Source organism: Colobus angolensis, unplaced genomic scaffold (assembly GCF_000951035.1).
Source record: "Colobus angolensis palliatus isolate OR3802 unplaced genomic scaffold, Cang.pa_1.0 Scaffold16, whole genome shotgun sequence".
In the NCBI taxonomy this organism is placed as follows: Eukaryota; Metazoa; Chordata; class Mammalia; order Primates; family Cercopithecidae; genus Colobus; species Colobus angolensis.
Window position 1 is genome coordinate 23,657,587 of NW_012114710.1, and position 22,577 is coordinate 23,680,163.

The 22,577-nt window shown below is 37.8% G+C and overlaps 1 protein-coding gene across 1 annotated transcript in view; it reads left to right on the plus strand.

The window, feature by feature from the left end:
• LOC105508351 (double-stranded RNA-binding protein Staufen homolog 2) overlaps positions 1 to 22,577 on the plus strand; it is a gene marked incomplete at its 3' end in the record, with an annotated part of 155,296 nt that overhangs the window by 37,432 nt on the left and 95,287 nt on the right. The window contains exons 4-5 of the mRNA XM_011937205.1: positions 1,309 to 1,439; positions 21,309 to 21,468. Coding sequence (XP_011792595.1) covers positions 1,326 to 1,439; positions 21,309 to 21,468 — 274 coding nt within the window. The remainder of the gene's footprint in view (positions 1 to 1,308; positions 1,440 to 21,308; positions 21,469 to 22,577) is intronic.

The window sequence follows — 22,577 nt, forward strand, 5'->3', positions numbered from 1 at the left end:
TTGGTTAGAGAGGACTTCCTAAACAAGACATAAAAAGCACAGACCATAAAAGGAAAAGTTGAAAACTATAATACAAAACAAAAAACAAAAAAAACAAAGGATAGAAGCCTGTAGTTCCAGCTACTTGGGAGGCTGATTAGGGAGAATAGCTTGAGCCCGGGGTTTTAGTCCAGCCTGGGTAACGTAGTGAGACTCTGTCTCCGAACAAAAAAACCCCAAACAAACAAAAAATAGTAGTGGAGAAAAATATCCAAAGAACAATAATGGAATACTATTTGTCAAATATCAAATTATCAGAAATTAAAATACTTGATTATATTCCATGTTTTTGAGCTTCAGGAGAAATGGTAGGGGAAGGTAATTTGGTACAGTCATTTTGAGAGCTATTTGACAGCATGCTCTCTTTAAGAATGAAGAATTGGAAACAACCCAGTGTCTCAGTAGAGGAGTGATAAGAAAACTGGTGCAATATTGTAATAGAAATTCTATGGTAGTTAAAATTAATGTGCTAGATCTATATAAGTAAAAGTCTTGAGAACGCAATGAAGAGTGAAGAAAGTAAACTGTGAGAATGTTTATTATAATACTATAATACCATTTATGTGAGTATAGAACCACATACATCAATAATCTATAAAAGATATAAGGAACTTAACAGGAATGGAATATCATCTTTTTTTTAATAAGAAACATGGAACATGGTTAATAAGCACTAGGTGTTAGCTACATGGGCACTTGATAAATTATTCTTTTTACAACTTTGAAAATTTATTTTAAAAAACAGAAAGAAAGGGAAGTTAATTTGCTTAGAGTTACCGAAAAATTGTAGTTGGAAGAGCTAGTACTTAAACTTAGGACCTGATTCCCAAGTCTAGAGCTTTTTCTAACATGCTGCCTCATAATGAGAAGGAAAAAAATTGAGATGAAAGGATCAAGAAGGTAGACAAAATTTAGTTTCATAGTAATAAGAACCAGAAAACGTGTTTCTAGTAAATTTTTTGAGGGGAAAGTTTCTAAGATAAATAAAAAATTATAAATTTACTTTAAAATCTTGAAGCATGCTGTTATATACATAGAACAACTTAGGTATTTAGGAAATATTTTACCTTAATTTATCGTTTAAAATGTGATACCTATTTTTGTTGCATGTAATGGAAGACGTTAGGTAATTTGAATTTTTAAAATGCAACATTCATGAAAATAATTTAAATATACAATCTGCCTTCAATCTAACAAAGTCAAAACTAGTTTTTCTTCCATTTTGTAAAGTCATTCTTCACAAAAACTTTATAGCCTTTTTATTTACAGCTTCTCTCCAAGATAAAATGGCAAACCCAAAAGAGAAAACTGCAATGTGTCTGGTAAATGAGTTAGCCCGTTTCAATAGAGTCCAACCCCAGTATAAACTTCTGAATGAAAGAGGGCCTGCTCATTCAAAGGTAAGGTTATGAAGAGAGGTGGTGAGACATACTTATCAAACTAACAGATTTATCATCTCAGATTTTAATTGTGCTTTATTTTGGGGAGTTGGGGGTTTGGCGGATGGCTTGAAGGCTTTTAGTTCTACATTAATAATATTTCAAAGTATGTAACTAAACTATTTTGTAGTTCACTATGGTTTACAAAGCTCTTTTAGATGTGGTACTTCATATAAATCTTAATAAAACCACATATGATACGGATTTTTGATTTCTATTTTGTAAATTAAACTCAGGCACAGGAAAGTTAAGTGACTTGCTTAGTAGTTCACAAGTGCCAGTGCCAGGGCTCTCAAGTATGGTGTGCTTTCCATTAAATCACAGCTGCTAAAGTAGAAATGGAGACAGAGTAAATATACCAACAGTTACCTAGTGAGATATCTTTTCCAATGTGATATTTAGTTATAACATTAATCATTTATAAAAGTGGTATATACCACGGTTGTTATTATCTCTACATTCACTTACATTGTTTTGTTCAATGGAAAGCAATTTTTATTTATAGCTGTATACGTTTATGTTTGCATATATACATGTTACAAATCTACTACTAATGTATTTATGTTTGAGCTCTTCAATTGCTTAAAATATCTTAGTTGTGCATAATTTCCTGTAGCACATTTAAATCTTGGCTATTGGAGATTATCATAATGATCATAAAATTTGTGTATAATGTGGCAGCATTTGTTCTCTAGGGGTTGATAAACTTCTTAAAGCAACTGGCTATTGGGTTATTTGCATCCTAGCATCTCCTACAAACTAAGGAAAATAAGAGGAAACTACAGTTTATCAATTTTGTTTTCTATTAGTGGTTTTTATGAAGGATTTAGGGGCAACAATTTAATTTGTTCATATCTTTTATTCTTGCTTTAGCAGAAAAGATAGTTGTAGCCTTGATCTACCTTTCTAGGTATACATCCTAACTCTCTTTCTGACTCATTCTGCACTTAATCATGTTGAACTGTTTGCATTTCTCAGAATGCTTCATGTTCTTTTCAGATCTCTCTGCCTTTGCCTAAGTCGTATTGTCTTTCTGCCTCGAAGGTCCTTTTGCCCTTATTAATTGTTGAACACTCAGCTCCATGTTACATCTTCCACACGTTTGTGAAACCTCTGATCCCTCTGCTGGGCCTCCAGCAGGACCTGTAGTTCTCTGTGGTAGCTGTTACTGTGTTGTAGTACAGTAATATATGTTGGTTATTAGTTTTGTGCTAGACTGAGCTTATTTATGGGTGTGTATTTTACTCTTCTGCATTTCTTGGTCACTGTAGTATATACTCTTTGCTCTTCATTGCCAGTTCCAGGTATTCTTCCTTGAGACAATTCCCCAGTTTTGAGTTTCGTGTTAGCACACATGCCTCATGATGCATAAATTGCCTCATGATAGTCACATCTGGGTGATTACATCACATTTCTTACGGCTCACTTTCACTCTCTTCAGCATTTCCCATTTTAATTTTTGGTGATTTCAACACCTAAACAGATGATTGTTCCAACACGTTGACCTTTCAGTTGCTTTAACGTCTCCAGTGATCTTGTTCTCTACTCTCCTTCAGCCACTCATGCCTATAATCACATTCTTGACTTTATCATTACCAATAACTGCATAATGTTAATTTCAGTCTTTCATCTTTCTGTAACACTTGCCTCCTAACTTTCTAGTTCATTCCCTCTAGTAATTTGACTTTCACAGTCCTTTCATACTGCAGATCCATTGATTCTGCCACCTTTTTACTCTTCCTCACTTTCCACAATCCTCACATAGCTCTTTAACCTGCTTAAATGTTGTGTGCCTTTTATGTGGGTACCCTCAGCTGACTTGCCCAGCTCCTCCATTGTGTCCTGGATCCCAACCCATTTCACCTCTTCAAGGCCATTTCTCCAGTTTTGCTTCTTCTGCCTTCTTCTCCCAAGAGTGAAGAGCTAGACTACTCTTAACAGTTAGTGACACCATCCCTATCCTCTGTATATGGTAAAGGAAGGCCAGGCTCCCTGGGAAGTTTCTGGAGGACTCTTAGGAGGATTTGGATTTCCTTAAAATTCTTTAGGAATCCATTGTAATTTTTGGAAGGGTTTATGAACTGACCTTGTATCTATCTCCTTGTCTCACTGTTGGGGTTTTAAAGGCTAAACAGGTTTGTTGTGATGAAAGTAGACAACAGTGGGTCCCAGGATTCCCTTGGATTTAAGGAGATTTGGAGATCCCTTTTGCCAACCTGTGCCTGTTGCTATAGGTGCTTTGGTGATAGACCACCCTCTTAGCCTGTAGCTTGCTTATTTTGTAAAAGAGTACTAGAATAATTGGCATGTACTTGAGTGAAACATGATATTTATGAGTTTACATAATAATATAGTTAATATTAATCCTAATTGGCTAAGTCTGGATCCTTTTTGTGAAAAGCAAAATCATTTTCATTCATGCATGTCTATCAGTGGCCTTTAGGTGAGACATAAAATGTATTTTAATGAAATTAATGATGATCTCTGGTAAGAAAAATTTAAACCTACTTTTAACTCATTAATTTTCTTGGGGCTGGGCGTGGTGACTCATGCCTGTAATCCCAGAAATTTGGGAGGGCGAGGCGGGAGGATCACTTGAGGTCAGGAGTTTGAGAACAGCATGGCCAACATGGCAAAACACTGTCTTTACTAAAAATACAAAAATTAGCCAGGGTGTGGTGGCACGTGCCTATAATCCCACCTACTTGGGAGGCTGAGGCAGGAGGATCGCTTGAACCTGGCAAGTGGAGGTTGCAGTGAGCCAAGATCATACCACTGCACTCCAGTTTGGGCTACAGAGTGAGACTCGGTCTCAAAAAAAAAATTTTTTTTTTGTTGGTACTTCAATTATATAGCAATTCACACACATACTACACATACGCTGACATATGTGATAAGTGGTTCTCATCTTTGGCTGTTAATTGGAATCATTTTGGGAGCTTTAAAAAATACTTATACCTGAGTCTCATCCCCTTAATTTAATCAGTCTTGGGTGAAGCCCACATATCAGGAATTTTTTAAAGCTCTGAAATGAAAGTACAACCAGAGTTGGGAAATGCAGGACAGAGGTTAATGTCTTCAGTGTGGTATGGAATTATCTTCTCATATATCATGCTGATAGGTAGTGACCTATCTTACATTTATGTGCTTTCCTCTTTCCTCCATTGAGTATCACAGATTCTGAACAACTTTTAATATGTGACTATTAAAAAAATAATTATTTTAATCTTTGCCTTGCCTTCTTTTATTTTTCTGCTCAGTTTTTAATTGAACTCTGAAACAAGTTAGTATACCTTATAATAATGGGAGTTAATATTGCTTTGTTTCCTAGGTACCTGTATACAGTTATTTTTTTTTACAGATTATTGTTTTGGTTTGCTCAAATCTTGAAAGAAGGCTGTTTTAATTAGAATATGAGGAAGAGAGCCATGAATAACATAAAATGGTATTTTCTTCTTTTCCATTATTTTCCTATTCTGATAATTTGTTGGTAGGCATGGCTAAGTTTCAAGTAAATTGCACTAGTGCTGATACTTTGAGATGGTTTACTTTGGAATGGGTATCACTGAGGGAGGCAGTGTCATTCACCGGCCCTTAAGCCAAATAGTCTTTAAAAAAAAAATCTTTGTTAGAGTTGCCCAGCTTGATCTTTGCCCTTCATTGCCCAGCTTGTGTGACCTTGAATAACTAATTTAAAGTCTCAGTTTTCTTATCTGTAAATGGAGTAATATAATACCTCATAAAGTGGTATAATGGAGTGACGATTTGTAAGTTCTTAAGCATTGTGTTGATGATGGAGGTACTCAAATAATTATATCATTGCTTATTAGTCATATATAGGACTAAAACAACCGCTTAGTGAAAGGTCTGTTGAGTATTTACTATGTGACAGGCACTGTTCCTGCACTGAAAATAAATAAGGTGCATATCATGCTGTTAGGAGCTTTGTCTCATAACATTCATTATGAAACCCACCAACATCTTAAGATCTTACTTTTGCCTGTAATCCCAGCACTTTGGGAGGCCAAGGTGGGCAGATTATGAGATCAGGAGATCAAGATGATCCTGGTCAAAATGGTGAAACCCTGTCTCCACTAAAACTATAAAAATTAGCTGGCCATGGTGGCATGCGTCTTTAGTCCCAGCTACTTGGGAGACTGAGGCAGGAGAAGTGCTTGAATGTGGGAGGCGGAGGTTGCTGTGAGCCGAGATCGCACCACTGCACTCCAGCCTGGTGACAGAGGGATACTCTGTCTCAAACAAACAAACAAAAAACAAAAACAAATAATTTTAGTTTATTATGAAAAATTTGAAATAGACACCAATGTTAAACTTCAACATTATCAATATTTTGCCAAGATACATTTATTTACCACCCCCTACCCACTTTTTTCAACTGAAGTTTTTAAAAGAATTATGTCTGTTCACTCATAAGTGCTTTGGTATGCATCTGTAACTGATAAGGACCTTTAAAAAAATTGCCCACTGCACCGTCATTATGAGTAGATTAATAAGCCCAAATATTATGTAATACATCATCTGTATCCATCTTTATTAGACTTAAAAATGTCTTTTTACATTTGCTTTATTCAAATAGGGTCCAAACAAGGATTGTGTATTACATTCGGTAGCTATGTCTCTTTGGTCTCTTATTTATTAATACTAACGCTCCCTTTATCCCCATCCCCTCTTTTCCTGTGACATTGATTTGTTGCAGAAATAGAGTAATTTGTCCTATAAAATGTTCTACATCTTGAATTTGGCTGATTGTATGTAGGGATTGTTGTATGAGGGGATTTCATCAATTGGATGCGTATCGAGCTAGAACAGAGATTTTGAGCTGTAGGATGTGCCTCTTGAATACATAATTTTCAGACACGATGAAATCATCATTTTCTTTCTATGTACATTTGCAGTGGAAGTATAGGATAAGAGAGTAAGGATGGTGGACGGGAAATGTAGTAAAGAGTCATGAGAGAGAATATACTAAAAAGATGGGAGAACATTTTTTGAAGCAGTGCAAACTGATTTCTTTCATAATTTAACCCATGCCAAAAGTATTGTTTCTGCTTTATATCTATGTGGAAAAAAAAGAACAAACATTTCCAGTGTCCCACAGAATTTTTTTGTTCCCTGTTGTAATCATCTCTCTTTGTACCTGGGACCCCACACAGCTACTAGTTTGCTTTCTGTGACTATAGATTAGTTTGCAGTTTCTAAAACTATATAAATGTAATCATATAGTGGTATGTACTCCTACCAGACTATTTTCACTTAGCATAGTTATTTTGAGTTTGCTCATGTTTTTTGTGTGTCAGTATTTCTTCCTTTTTATTATTGAGTAGTAGTCCATTATGTGGATATAGCACACTTCGTTTTTTGGATATTCATCTGTTGATGCATATTTTGATTGTTTTTAGCTTTTTGCTATTATAATAAAGCTAATTTGAACATCTGTATACAAGTCTTCATATAGACATTGTATTAGTCCATTCTTGTGTTGCTATAAATACCTGAGACTGGCTAATTTATAAGAAAAGAGGTTTAGTTAGCTCATGGTTCTGCAGGCTTTACAGGAAGCATAGCAGCATCTGCTTTTGGGGGGGCCTCAGGATGCTTCCAATAATGGTGGAAATAAAAGGCATGTCATATGGTAAAAGCAGGAGCAATGTGGGGATTGGGTGGGGCGGGGGTCCCACACACTTTTATATGACCAGATCTCATGAGAACTCACTATTGTGAGGACAGTAGCAAGGGATGGCGCTAAACCATTCATGAGAAATCCACCCCCATGATCCAGTCCCCAGACCCCACCTCCAACATTGAGGATTACAATCCAACATGAAATTTGGTGGGGACACAGACCCAAACCATATCAGACATATGTTACCTTTTCTCTTTCTCTATTTTATTTTCTCTGTTTCTTTGGTAATAAGAGTGCCAGGAACATATTGCAGATGCATGTTTAACTTTTTAAGACATTGCCAGATTTTTTTTGCAAAAGTAGTTGTAGTATTTTACATTCTCCTCAGCGGTGTATGAGCGTTCTAGTTTTTCTGCCCCCTTGCCTACAGGTTATATAGTCAGCCTTTCTAATTTTAGCCATTCTAATAGGTACGTGGTGATATCTCATTGTGGTTTCAGTTTGCACTTCCGTAGTGACTGATAATGTTGGCCATCTTTTTGTGTATACCTTTAGTGAAGTGTCTGTTCAGATCTTTGCCCATTATTTTTTATTGGGTTGTTTGTTCTGTTGTTCAGTTTTGAGAGTTCTTTATTCTGTTGTTTGGTGCATATGTTTATAGTTGTTTTATCTTCTTGATGAATTGACCCTTTTATCAATAATAATGTTGTCTCTTTTTTAATTAAAAATTATTTTTAATTTTTGTGGGTACACAGTAGGTATATATATTTATGAGGTGTATATATTTATGTGGTACATGAGATATTTTGGTATCTCATGTATACAATGCATGCAATGTATTTGGTACGTTGCATGTACCAAAATATCTGTGTGAAAAAAAAGAACAAACATTTCCATTGTCTCACAAAATTTTCTCGTTCTTTGTTGTAATCATCTCTCTTTGTACCTGAGACCCCAGGCAGCTACTAATCTTTTTTTCACATAGATATTTCACATAGATTAGACATGCAGTGCATAACAATCACATAATGGAAATTGGGTATCCAAAGCCTCAAGCATTTATCCTTTGTGTTACAAACAATCTAATTATACTCTTTTAGTTATTTTAAAGTGTAAAATTAAATTATTATTGACTATCGACCCCCTGTGTGCTGCTGTCAAATACTAGGTCTTATCCATTCTTTGTATTTTTTTTTTGGTACCCATTAACCATCATCCCATCCCCTCATCCTCCCTGCTACTTTTCCCAGTCTCTAGTAACCATCCTTCTATTCTCTCTCTCTGTGAATTCAATTGTTTTGATTTTTAGAGCTCACAAATAAGTGAGAACATGCAATGTTTGTCTTTCTGTGCCTGGCTTATTTCACTTAACATAGTGACCTCCAGTTCTATTCATGTTATTGCAAATGACAGGATCTCATTCTTTTTTAATTGTGTATAAATACCACTCTTTATCCATTCATCTGTTGATGGACATTTAGGTAGACTCCAAATCTTAGCTATTGTAAGCACTCCTAACAAACATGGGAGTGCAGATATCTCTTCAATATATGATTTCTTTTCTTTTGGGAATATACCCAGCAGTGAGATTGCTGGATTGTATGGTAGTTCTATTTTCAGTTTTTTGAGGAACCTCCAAACTGTTCTCTATAGTGGTTGTACTAATTTACATTCCTACTAACAACGTATGAGGGTATCCTTTTCTCCGCATCCTTGCCAGCATTTATTATTGCCTGACTTTTGGATAAAAGCCATTTTAACTTGAGCAAGATGGTATCTCAGTGTAGTTTTGTTTTGTATTTCTCTGATGATCAGTGATGTTGAGCATCTTTTCGTATACCTGTTTGCTGTTTAAATTGGATTATTAGATTTTTTTTCCTGTAGAGTTATTTGAGCTTCTTATATATTCTGATTATTAATACCTTGTCAGATGGATAGTTTGCACATATTTCTCTCCCATTCTGTGGGTTGTTTCTTCACTTTGTTGACTGTTTCCTTTGCTGTGCAGAAGGTTGTTTTTTTTTTTTGAGACGGAGTCTCGCTCTGTCACCTGGGCTAGAGTGCAGTGGCCGGATCTCAGCTCACTACAAGCTCTGCCTCCCGGGTTTACGCCATTCTCCTGCCTCAGCCTCCCGAGTAGCTGGGACTACAGGCGCCCGCCACCTCGCCCGGCTAGTTTTTTGTATTTTTTAGTAGAGACGGAGTTTCACCGTGTTAGCCAGGATGGTCTCGATCTCCTGACCTCGTGATCCGCCCGTCTCGGCCTCCCAAAGTGCTGGGGCCCGGCCGCAGAAGGTTTTTAACTTGATGTAATCCCATTTGTCCATTTTTGCCTGTGATTTTGGGGTGTTACTCAGGAAATGTTTGCTCACTCTAGTGTCCTGAAGATTTTCCCCAATGTTTCTTGTAATAGTTTCATAGTTTGCGGTCTTAGATTTAAGTATTTAATCCATTTTGATTTTATTTTTTTGTATATGGCAATAGATAGGGGTCTAGTTTCATTTTTCTGCATATGGATGTCCAGTTTTCCCAGTACTATTTATTGAAGAGACTGTTTTTTCCCCAGTGTATGTTCTTGACACCATTGTCGAAAATGAGGTCATTGTAGGTGTGTGGATTTGTTTCTGGATTCTCTATTCTGTTTCATTGGTCTGTGTGTCTGTTTTTATGCCAGTACCATTTTATTTTGGTTTCTATAGCTCTGTAGTGTAATTTGAAGTCAGGTAATGTGGTCCCTCCAGTTATGTTCTTTTTGCTCAGGATAGCTTGGCTATTCTGGGTCTTTTGTGATTCCATATAAATTTTAGGATTGTGTTTTCTATTTTTCTGCAGAGTGTCATTGATATTTTGATAGAGATTGCGTTGAGTCTGTAGGTTGCTTTGATTCTTCCAATTTATTTTTTTGTGTCCTCTTCAGTTTCTTTCATCAGTGTTTTATAATTTTTATTGTAGAGCTTTTGCACTTCCTTGGTTGAGTTAATTCCTAGGTATTAAATTTTATTTAAGGCTATTATAAATGGGATTACTTTTTTGATTTCTTTTTCAGATTGTTCACTGTTGGCATATAGAAATGCTACTGATTTAGTATGTTTATTTTGTATCTTGCAACTTTACTAAATTTGTTTATCTTTCTAATAGTTTTTTGTTGGAGTCTTTAGGTTTTTTTAAAATATAAGATCATATCATCTGCAAACAATGATAATTTGACTTCTTCTTTTCCAATTTGGATGCCCTTTCTTTCTCTTGTCTGATTGCTCTAGTTAGTACTTTCAGTATTATTTTGAATAACAGTGGTGAAAGTGGGCATCTTTGTTGTGTTACAGACCTAAGAGGAAAGGCTCATTATGATACTAGTTGTGGATCTGTCATATATGGCTTTTATTCTGTTCAGGCATGTTCCTTTTATACCAGTTATTTGAGAGTTTTCATCACAAAGTGATGTTGAACTTTTATCAGATGCTTTTTTGGCATCAATTGAAATGTATGGTTTTTGTCCTTCATTTTGTTGATATAATTTGTCACATTGATTGGTTTCTTGCATCCCTGTGATAAATCCCACTTGGTAGTGATGAATGATCTTTTAAATGTATTGTTGGATTAGGTTTGCTAGTATTTTGTTGAGAGTTTTGGCATCAATATTCATCAGAGATATTGGTCTGTAGGGTTTTTTTTTCTTTTTTTCTTTTTTTTTGATGTGTGTTTGGTTTTTGGTATCAGGGTAATACTGGCCTCATAGAATGAGGTTGGAAGCATTCTCTCCTCCTCTGTTTTTCGGAATAGTTTGAGTAGGATTGGTATTAGTTCCACTTTAAATATTTGGTAGAATTCAGCAGTGAAGCTATTGGGTCCCGGCCTTTTCTTTACTGGGAAAGTTTTCATTACTGCTTTGATCTCCTCACTTGTTACTGGTCTGCTCAGGTTTTGGATTTCTTCCTGGTTCAATCTTTGTAGGGTGTATGTGTCTAGGAATTTGTCTGTTTCTTCAAGATTTTTCAATTCTTTGGCATATAGTTGCTCATAGTAGTTGCTAATGATCCTTTGAATTTCTGTTGTATCAGTTGTAATGTCTCCTTTTTCATCTGTGGTTTTATTTACTTGGGACTTCTTTCTTTTTTTCTTAGTCTGGCTAAAGGTTTGTCAATTATGTTTATCTTCTCAAACACCAACTTTTTGTTTTATTGATCTTGTATAATTTTTTCATTTCAAATTCATTTATTTCTGCTCTGATCTTTATTATTTCTTCTACTAATTTTGAGCTTAGTTTGCTGTTATTTTTCTAGTTTTAACTTTAAGGTGCATTGTTAGACTGTTTGTTTGAAATTTTTCCAGTTTTTTGAGGTAGGTGCATATAGCTATAAGCTTCCCTCTGAATACTGCCTTTGCTGTATCCTGTAGGCTTTGGTTTATCATTTGTTTCAAGAAATTTTTCAATTCCCTTCTTAATTTCTTCATTGAAGTGGTCATTCAGGAGCATATTGTTTAATTCTCATGTGTTTGTGTAGTTTCCAAAATTCCTCTTGTTACTGATGTGTAGTTTTATTCCATTGTGGTCAGTGAAGATGCTTGATATTAATTCAGGTTTTCTTTCTTTCTTTCTCTTTCTGTCTCTCTTTCTCTCTTTCTCCTTCCTTCCTTCCTTCCTTCCTTCCTTCCCTTTCTTCCCTTTCTTTCCTTTTCCTTTCTTCCTTCCTTTCCTTTTCCTTTCTTCCTTTCTTTCCTTCCTTTCTTTCTTTCCTTTCTTTCTTTTCTGTGTTTTAAGACTTATTTTGTGACCTAACATGGTTTATCCTTGAGAATGATCCATGTGTTGAGGAGAAAAATGTGTATTCTGCAGCCTTTGGATGAAATGCGTAAATATCTATTAGATCCATTTTGTCTAGAGTGCAGGATAACTCTGATGTTTCTTTGTTGATTTTCTTTCTGGGAGATCTGTGCAGTGCTGAAAGTGGGGTGTTGAAGTCTCCAGCTGTTGTATTGGGGTCTATCTTTCTCTTTTGCTCTAATAATATTTGCTTTATGTATCTGAGTGCTCCAATGTTGGTTGTGTATATATTTACAATTGTTATATCCTCTTGCTGAATTGACCCCTTTATCATTATATAATGACCTTTTTTTGTCTCTCCTTAGAGTTTTTGTCTTGAAATCTATACTCCTTTTTCTGATACGAGTATAGCTATGTCTGCTCTTTTTTTGTTTCCATTGCCATGGAATATGTTTTTCCATCCCTCTCTTTTCCGTCTATGTGTGTCTTCATAGGTGGGGTGTGTTTCTTGTAGGCAACAGATCATTGGGTCTTGTTTGTGCCTCCATTCAGCTACTGTGTCTTTTGACTGATGAGTTTAGTTCATTTACATTCAGTGTTATTATTGCTGAGTAGGAACTTTCTCCTGCCATTTTGTTACTTGTGTTCTGGTGGTTTTTGGTCTTTTCTTCCTTCTTTCCTTTCTTCCTGTGTTCCTTTTAGTGAAAGGATTTTCTGTGGTGGTATGCTTTAATTTATTGCTTTTTTTGTGTGTGTGTATCTGTTGTATGTTTTTTGATTCAACGCTACCATGAGGCTTACAGATGCTATCTTTTTAAAATTACATTTTTTAATTTTTTTTAAATTTTATTATTATTTTTTTTGAGACAGAGTATTGCTTTGTCTCCCAGGTTGGAGTGCAGTGGCGTGATCCTGGCTCACCGCAATCTCTGCCTCCCAGGTTCAAGTGATTCTCATGCCTCAGCCTCCCGAGTAGCTGGGGTTACATGTGTGCTCCACTACGCCTGGCTAATTTTTCTATTTTTAGTAGAGATGGGGTTTCGCTGTGATGGCAAGTCTGGTCTCAAACTCCTGGCCTCAAGCAATCCACCTGCCTCGGCCTCCCAAAGTACTGGGATTACAGGTGTGAGCCACTGCACTGGTGCAAATACTATCTTATAACCCAAACTGATGACAGCTTAACACAATTGCATAAACAAACTTGCAAAAAGAAAGTTAATAAAAACTCTACCCTTTAACTTTGTCCCTGCTGCCTGCTTTTTAACTTTTTGTTGTTTCTCTTTATGTCTTATTTCACTATTTCTTGAAAAGTTGTTGTAGCCATTATTTTTGATTGATTCATTATTTCATCTTTCTACTTCAGTTAAGAGTACTTTATACACCACAGGTACAGTGTTATACTCTTCTGTATTTTTCTATATGCTTACCATTACCAGTGAGTTTTGTACCTTCAGATGATTTCTTCTTTCCTTAATATCCTTTTCTTTCAGATTGAAAAACTCCCTTTAGCATTTCTTGTAGAACAAGTCTGGTGTTGATGAAATCCCTCGGATTTTGTTTGTCTGGGAGAGTCTTTATCTCCCCTTCGTACTTAAAGGATATTTTCACTAGATATACTATTCTAGGTGAAAGTTTTTTTCCTTCAGCGCTTAAAATATGTCTTGCCACACTCTCCTAACCTTTAAGGTTTCCACTGAAAAGTCTGCTGCCAATTAGCTGGGTATGGTGGTGCACACCTGTAATTCCAGCTACTTGGGAGGCTGAGGCAGGATAATTGCCTGAACCCGGGAGGTGGAGATTGTAGCGAGCCAAGATCCCAAGATCGTGTCACTGCACTCCAGCCTGGGTGACAGAGTGAGACTCTGTTTCAAAACAAAACAGAACAAACGAAAAAACAAAAGTCTGCTGCCAATTGTATTGAAGCTCCATTGTATGTTATTTATTTCTTTTGTCTGGCTGTTTTTAGGATCCTTTCTTTATCTTTGACCTTTGGGAATTTGATTCTTAAATGCTTTGAGGTAGTCTTCATTGGGTTAAATCTGCTTGGTGTTCTATAACCTTCTTGTTTTTGAATGTTGTTATCATTCTGGTTTGGGAAATTCTCTGTTATTATCCCTTTGAATAAACCTTCTACTGTTACCTCTTTTTCTACCTTTTCTTTAAGGCCAGTAAATCTTAGATTTGCCCATTTAAGGCTATTTTCTAGATGTTTTTGGTGTGCTTCATTGCTTTTTATTTTGTTTTCTTTTGTCTTTTCTAACTGTGTCATTTCAAATAGCCTGTCTTCAAGCTCACTTTCTTCTTAATCAGTTCTGTTGTTAAGAGACTTTGATGTAGTCCACATCATGTCAGTTGCATTTTTAACTCTGGAATATAAGCTTGATTCTTTTTAATTTTGATCTCTTTGTCAAATTTATCTGATAAGAATTCTGAATTCCCTTTCTGTGTTGTCTTGAATTTCTGAATTACCTGCCTGAAACGTCATATATCTCTCTTGTTCCAGGTTTGATCCCTTGTGCTTTATATTAGTTCGTTTGGTTAGGTCATGTTTTCCTGAATGGTGTTGATGGTTGTAGATACTGGTTGGTGTCTGGGCTTTAGACAGTTAGGTATTTACTATAGTCTTAGGAGTCTGAGCTTGTTTATGCCTGTCCTTGGGAAGGCTTTCCAGGAATTTGAAGGGACTTGGGCCCCAATCCCAACAATGCTGTGGCTTTTGGAGACTTGTTAGAGGTACAGCCTTGGCAGCCTTGGATAAGATCTGGAAGAATTCTCAGGATTACCAGGCAGAGATTGTTGTTCTTTTTCCTTACTTTCTCCCAAACAAGTGCTAAGTCACTTGGAATTGGGGGTGTGGTGATGCAGGCACCTCTGTGGTCATCATCCTGGGATTGCTGTGAGTTAGGCCTGAAGCCAGCACAGCACTGGCCTTGCCCAAGGCCCTTCCCTTCAGGGTGGCGGGTTTTTCCCCAGGCTCCAGGTGTGTCCAGAGATGCTATCTGAGAGCCAGGGATTGGAATCAAAAACCTTAGCAATTTACCTGATGTTTTCTTCTATTGTGGCTAAGCTGGCACTCAATCCATAATACAAAGGTTCTCCTACTCTTCCCTCCCCTTTCCACAGGCACAGGACCCTCTCCTTGTGGCCACCAACACCATCACTGGTCCATGGGCTCACCCTTCAGGGCAGTGGACTCCCTGAAGTAGATCCGGAAATGCTGTCCAGCGTAGGTGTGGACTTGGGGACCCCAAGAGCCTGCTTTTTGCTCTTCCCCACTGTGGCTGAGCTGGTACCTAGGGCACAAGACAATATTCCCTTTACTTTTTCCTCTACTTTTCTTAAACAGGAGTCTTTCACCATAGCCACCACAGCTGGGAATGTGCTGGGTCACCCCTGAAACCAGCACATGTCAGAGCCCAGGGCCCACTGCATACTCCCTTATCAGTGGTGATTATTCAGGACCCATTGGTTCTTTGGTCAGCAGGTAATGAATCCTGCCAGGATTGAGTTCTTACCTTCAAGGCAGTGGGTTCCTTTCTGGCCCATGGTGTGTCTACAGATGTTGTCTTGGAGCTAGGGCCTGGAATGGGGGCCTCACGGCTCTGCCTGGTGCCTTATCCTATGGTGGCTTAGCTGATATCCAAAATGCAAGACAAAGTTCTCTTTTTTGTTCACTTTCCTCTCCTTAAGCAGAAGGAAGTAGACACTTGCGCTGCTACAAGTTGCACTGCCTGGGGTTCAGGGAGGGATGGCATAAGCACTCCCTTAGCCATTCCTGCTGTGTCTCCCTAGGTTGTGTGCCGTCCTAGTTCACTGTAAGCCCAACCTCACACTAGGAGTTGCCTAGAAGTGTAGTCTCGTGTCCTAGACTGCCTTTCAAATTTATCTGGGACCCTGGAGCACTTCAGCCTGTGGTGGCAAGTCTTGCCAAGAAATTCAAGTTCCAACTGCTATGATGGGCAATTCCACTCCGGTTTGTGCTGGTCCAGATCCTCCCTCCCTATGCAGGTGCTGGCTGAGCCCAGCACGTCTTCATTGTCTGCTGTGCCAGGGCAGCACTGAGTTTAATGTACTGTTTTCCAATACTGTGCTCTGCTTTCTCAAAGTGTACAGATTTTCACTCCACACCACATGGCTGCTGCTGGGAGTGTGGGAGAGGGTTGGTGTTGGCAATTCAGGACTCTCCTACCCTCCTCAATGCCTCTTTTGGTAATATGAAGTTAAAGCCAGGTACTGTTACTGTCCACCTGATTTTTGTTTCTTGTAATGGTGCTTTTCTGTGTCCATAGTTGTTAAAATTTGGTGTTCCAGTGGGAGTGATGAATGGTATAGGCTTCTATTCCATCATCTTGCTCCACCCTCCTCAGTAATTTTACTCTACCCCGCTCTGTAATTTTACACAGTGAACATACTTTGTGTGTGGTCTGAATTCTTTGTATTTATTGAGACTTATTTTATGGCCCAGAAAATGGTCTGTCTTGGTAAATGCTCTGTGAACAATAGAGAACAAGTGTATATTCTACTTTTCTTGGTTGGAGTATTCTAACAGTGTTGATCAGATTGTGTTGGCTGATGGTGTTGTTCAACTGTACTATATTCTTGGTGATTTTTTTTTTTTTGCTTGTATCAGTTTTTGATAAGGAGTATTAAATCTGACTTTAATTGTCAATTTTCTAGTTTAAATTTTGTCAGTTTTTGCTTCATTTATTTAAGCTGTGTTATTAGGTGCCTAAATGTTTAGGATAACAATGTCTTCTTAATTACTTTCTTTATTCATATGAAATGACCTTTGTTACCACTGGTAACAGTCTTTACTCTGGAATCCACTTAGTCTGATATATATAGCCATTCTAATTTCTCCTTGATTTATGTGAGTATATGTTTTTTGTCCTATTACTTTATAACTGTATGTGCTTTTATATTTGAAGTACAGTTTTTTTTAGGTAGCATGTAGTTTGATTTTGCATTTTATCTAGTTTGACAATCTCTGACTTTCAAATGGGGGCATTTATACCATTTTGTCCTAATTTTCACAACTAACCATGTGTTCTTATTGGCTCCATTTCATTAAAGAGGTAAGAAACTGAAAGTTAGAAAGACTAATTGACTGCCCAGTGTTGTACATAGTAAATGGTCAAGCTGTGGCTTAAATTCATAAACAGTGTGTCTCCAGCATTCCGTCTTAAAACTACTAAACTTTTACTGTAGTAGGAATCTTAAGAGAGATTTTAGAAAAGCTTAGGATTGCCATTGGAAATACTTAAATTTTACAGAAAGTTCATGTTGATGGTGGTGAGAATGGTAGTTTCAATGGGAAAGTCTGATATTAAGGGAACTGCTTTAAGATAGTGGAAAGAAATTTTTTTTTTCTATACTTTCAACACTGCACTTAAATTTTTTTTTTTTTTTAATTAAAAAATTCGTTTTCGAGATAAGGCCTTGCTCTGTTGCCCAGGCTGGAGTACAGTTGTGCAGTCATAGCTCACTGCAGCGTTGATCTCCTGGGCTCAAGGGATCCCCCTACTTCAGCCTCCTCAGCAGCCGATACTACAGGTGCACACCACCATGCCTGGAGAATATTTTACATTTTTAGTAGGGCCGAGCTCTTTCTGTGTTACCCAGGCTGGTCTCGAACTTCTGAGCTCAAGTGATCCTCCCACCTTGGCCTCCCAAAGTGTTAGGATTCCAGGCATAAGCCACCACACCTGGCTGTAACACTTCATTTCTGACACTAAATATGTGGGTTTTTTTCCCACGCCAGCAAATTCTCCAATTGTCCCCATACACTGACTGGATGGTCCTACTGTTTAACTAAATTCTGACACTAACCTCCCATGGTTAGTGTAGACCCTGCAGGTTAAGGGCTCAGTCCCACAACACTGCTCTCACCTCACATGACAGTCACAAATCTGGGTCTTCTAAACTTGTGACCAACTGGCTGTAAACCGGGGGTTCCCAGCACCCTCTTCTCAGGTTCCATAATTTGTTATGACAGCTCGCAAGACTCAGGGGAATGCATACTTATATTTACTAGTTTTGTTATAAAGAATATTCTAAAGTATATAGGTGAACAGCCAGATAAAGAATACATAGGAGGGCCGGGCGCGGTGGCTCATGCCTGTAATCCCAGCACTTTGGGAGGCTGAGGCAGGTGGATCACGAGGTCAAGAGTTCTAGACCAGTCTGGCCAACATGGTGAAACCCCATCTGTACTAAAAATACAAAAATTAGCCGGGCGTGTTGGCGTGTGCCTGTGATCCCAGCTACTTGGGGGGCTGAGGCAGGAGAATCGCTTGAACTTGGGAGGTGGAGGTTGCAGTGAGCCGAGATTGTGCCACTGCACTCCAGCCTGGGCGACAGAGCAAGACTCTATCTCTGGGGAAAAAAAAAAGAAAAAGTACATAGGATGAAGTGTGTGAGAAGGGAAATGGAGCTTCCAAGCCCTGTCTGGGTGTGCCACCCTGCAGCACCTCAGTGTATTCATCAGCCTGCAAGCTTTTTGAACCCTATCTTTTAGGGATATTTACGGAGGCTCCATCACATAGTCATGATCGATTATTAACTCAGTTTCCAGCCCCTTTCCTCCATGGCGGATAGGAATGGAGTGGGGCTAAAAATGAAGTTTCTAACCATGGCTTAGTTTTTCTGGTGACTAGCCCTCAGACTAGCTCTCTATCCAGGGGCCTACCAAGAGTTGGCTCATTAGAATACAAATTTCCTATCACCTGGGAAATTCCAAGGAATTTAAGAGCTCTGTGTTAGAAATTGGGATCAAAGACCAAATATTAGAACAAAAATGCTCCTAGCTCTCCTGCCCCTCGAGAAATTACAAGGTTTTGGGAGCTCTGTGTTAGGAACCAGGGCTACAGACCAAATACATATTTCTCATATGCCACAGCTGGTGTTGTGATAGTTTAGGGGAGTGGTACTGATATTCTCCACTAAGACATTGGTGCATGTATATATCTTAGTATAAAGAAAGGAGGCCAGGTCTGAAAAACATTTAAGTTGAATCAATAGTTGTTAATTGGAAGCAGGAGAGAAGGGAAGACCTCTCAAAGGTGTCTGGCTCATGAGGTTGGGAAAATGGTGACATCTGGATGATTAGGAGGCAGGAAAGATTAGAGACAGGAGCTAAATGAAGTATACTGAGTCTGAGTATATAGGAGCCTTAGACTAAGGAGGTGACAATAGAAATTACAAGGAAGAGTTATGAGATGTTAAATAAGCCTTAGGAAGGCAAGGATAAAGGAAACTAATGAGGTTTGAACCTGAACTGTTGGGAGATAATGGATGAAACATTTTGGGGTATGAACTGATTTGGACCGGGTAGAGTGGAGGAGGCAATGTTTTGTTTGACCTTTTACCTCTTGAGTTTGTGGAAATACCAAGTAGGCAATTAGATTTATATGATTGTTGTTTAGGAGAGGTCAGATCTGGAGACATGCAGAGTAAATTTAATATGCTTTCCTAATGCAATCAGGAATCTCAAGGTCATTTATTTGGGTATTTCTGTTTTCAAGCATATGAGCTATATGTAAGATTATATATATTATATATATCATGTGAAACCTTCAAACTTTCTTATTTTTGGCAAAGTTCTTTGTTAAATACCAAAATTTGAAGGAAAACAAAGAGCTAGTCATTGAAAAATCATTGTGAAACTAGAGAGATATTAAAGATACATTTTAGGTATATATTTTAAACTAAATTAGAATAAAAGAAAAATTAATCACTTTAAACAGGTATGTTTATGTTGTGAATTTCAAATGACATATCCCAGTTCTCTATTTTGAATAATTAAAAATCTACCAAAAAAATGGAAAGAGGGGTATAATAGACACTCATGTATGTTTCAGATTCACTGATTGTTAATTTATTTGCCACATTTGCTACATTACTTTATTTCTGGCTCCCTCTATATTGACATACACTTTTTCCTTGAACAATTTGAAAGTAAATTTCAGCTACCATGACACTTCACTCTTAAATACTTACATATCTATCTTGTAAGACTAAAGGCATTCTTCTTCATAACCACAATATTGTTAATCACACAAGAAATTTAATGCTGACTAAACCTATTACTTAATATATAGTTCATAGTCACATTTCCCCAATTGTCCTCTAAATGTCCTTTATAGCTTTTTTCCCCTTCCCATTTCAGATATAATCAAGGATCATGAGTTGTATTTATCATGTCTTTTCATGTCTCTTTAATGTCCTCCCTGCCTTTTTTTTTTTTTTTTTTTAAACCTGTTACGACTTTGACATTTTTGGAGCCTAGGCCATTTGTTTTATAGAATATCCTGTAATCTAGATCTCTCTGATTGTTTCCCTATGATTAGATTCAGATTAAACATTTTTGGCCAAGATTACTACATGGTTATTGATGTGTACTTCTCATTGGATCATATCGGGGGTACATGATGTCAATTTGCATGATTATTGGTGATGCTGACTTAGTGAAGGTATCTGATCTCCTTTCTGCAATAATACATATTTTTTGTAATTAATAAGTAATTTTAAGTTAATCCCTAGTATTCTTAGAAAGTAATAAGCAGTCTGGAGTGAAACCAATTATGTGCATATCATGTAACTTGATTCTAAATTTTAAAGGTGAAGAATAGGTTTGGGGGCTCATACGGAAATAGAGTGAGAATGGAATGTAGGACATGTGAGAGGAAGGATGTGTGTGAGATGAGGATGCACAGGTAGAGCCTTTGTACCATGCTAAAACAGGAACAGTTGAAGGGTTTTAACCTGCTGTTGATTGGGGTGATGAAATTGGATTTGCGTTTTAGAAAGATAGTTTTAGCAGCAAGAAGAATATTATGTCCAAGCTAAAGATGATGAAAGGCTGGATCCAGTTGGCAGAGAGAGGAAGATTTGAGAAATATTTATGATGTTAAAATGGACAGAATTTAGTGATTGGCTCAATGTTTGTTGTGGAGATTCAGAGTTTTTTGTAGTATAATATTTAATAGAATTGCCTGACTCATTGCCTAGATTGTGCTAAATGTAACATTCAAGGAATTAGATTTTATAAATTATAGACACATGGTCTTTTGGCTTCTTTTACAATTTTCTCTTATTCTTTGTACTTATTCTACTTTTTTGAGGACCATTTGAAGGACATTAACATTGTGATTCCATTTAGAGGAAAGATTGCTTCTCGATTTATTCTACCCAAAATGTACACCTAGGTCTGCTACTAAGCTTTTGGATAGGATAGAACAGAATTTGGTACTCTCTTAAAATTTCTTCACTAGGTAGAGTAAGATTTTGTTGCATATGATCTGTATGTAAGGTCACCTCTAGCTCTAAAATTCTGATTCTATGATGTTTATTTTTCTCTCAGATAGCCCATTTTATTTCTTGGAAAATTCTTAATGTTTTCTTTGTCCATTTATGTTTTTCTAAGATGTTCTCAGTGCAGCTGAGTCTTGGTGAGCAGACATGGGAATCCGAAGGCAGCAGTATAAAGAAGGCTCAACAGGCTGTTGCCAATAAAGCTTTGACTGAATCTACGCTTCCCAAACCGGTTCAGAAGCCACCCAAAAGTAATGTTAACAATAACCCAGGTATGGCATTGACTCCTTCTGTTATGTTGTGTGCTATGTGTTCTGCTCATTGTATGTTTCATTTATAGCAGGCCAGTAACAGAGTAAGTATTAATAGTACACATATGCCCATGCCTATATACACACACACAGGCGGTAGCATAAAAATAACTGAAGGAGGCTTGGTGTGTTGGCTCATGCTTGTAATCCCAGCACTTTGGGAGGCCTAGGTGGGTGGATCACATGAGGTCACGAGTTCGAGACCAGCCTGGCCAACATGGTGAAACCCTGTCTCTACTAAAAATCTCAGGTGGTCTGCCCATCTCGGCCTCCCAAAGTGCTGGGATTATAGGTGTGAGTCACCGAGCTTGGCTCTTAATATTCAGTTTAGAACATTTATTTGACATTTATTAAGAAACCCACAGATTTGGCTGGGAGCAGTGGCTCACGCCTATAATCCTAGCACTTTGGGAGGCCGAGGTGGGCGGATCACAAAGTGAGGATTCCGAGACCAGCCTGGCCAGCATGGTGAAACCCCGTCTCTACTAAAAATACAAAAATTGGCCGGGCATGGTGGCGTGCGCCTGTAGTCCCTGCTACTCAGGAGGCTGAGGCAGGAGAATTGCTTGAACCTGGCAGGCGGGGGTTGGAGTGAGCTGAGATCGCGCCACTAGACTCCAGCCTGGGTGACAGAGCAAGACTCTGTCTCAAAAAAAAAGAAACCCCACCACAAATTCCCCAAACCACCTGCATGTAAAATACTGCTAAGTAAATGACTGTTCTCATTTTAAGCTCCTAAGAATAATTTTCAAGAATTGTTCTCATTGTATACAATACCAACAACATTATACATCGTTATTTTTTTTTTAATTATTTCAATAGTTTTTGGGGAACAGGTGGTTGGTTATATTGATAAATTCTTCAGCGATGATTTCTGAGATTTTGTTGCACCCATCACCCATGCAGTGTATGCTGTACCCAGTGCATAGTCTTTTACTCCTCATCCCTCTCCCAGCCTTCCCCCAGAGTCCCCAAAGTCCATTGTATCTTTTTTTTTTGAGATGGAGTCTTGCTCTGTCACCAGGCTGGAGCGTAGTGGTGCGATCTCGACTCACTGCAGCCTCTGCCTC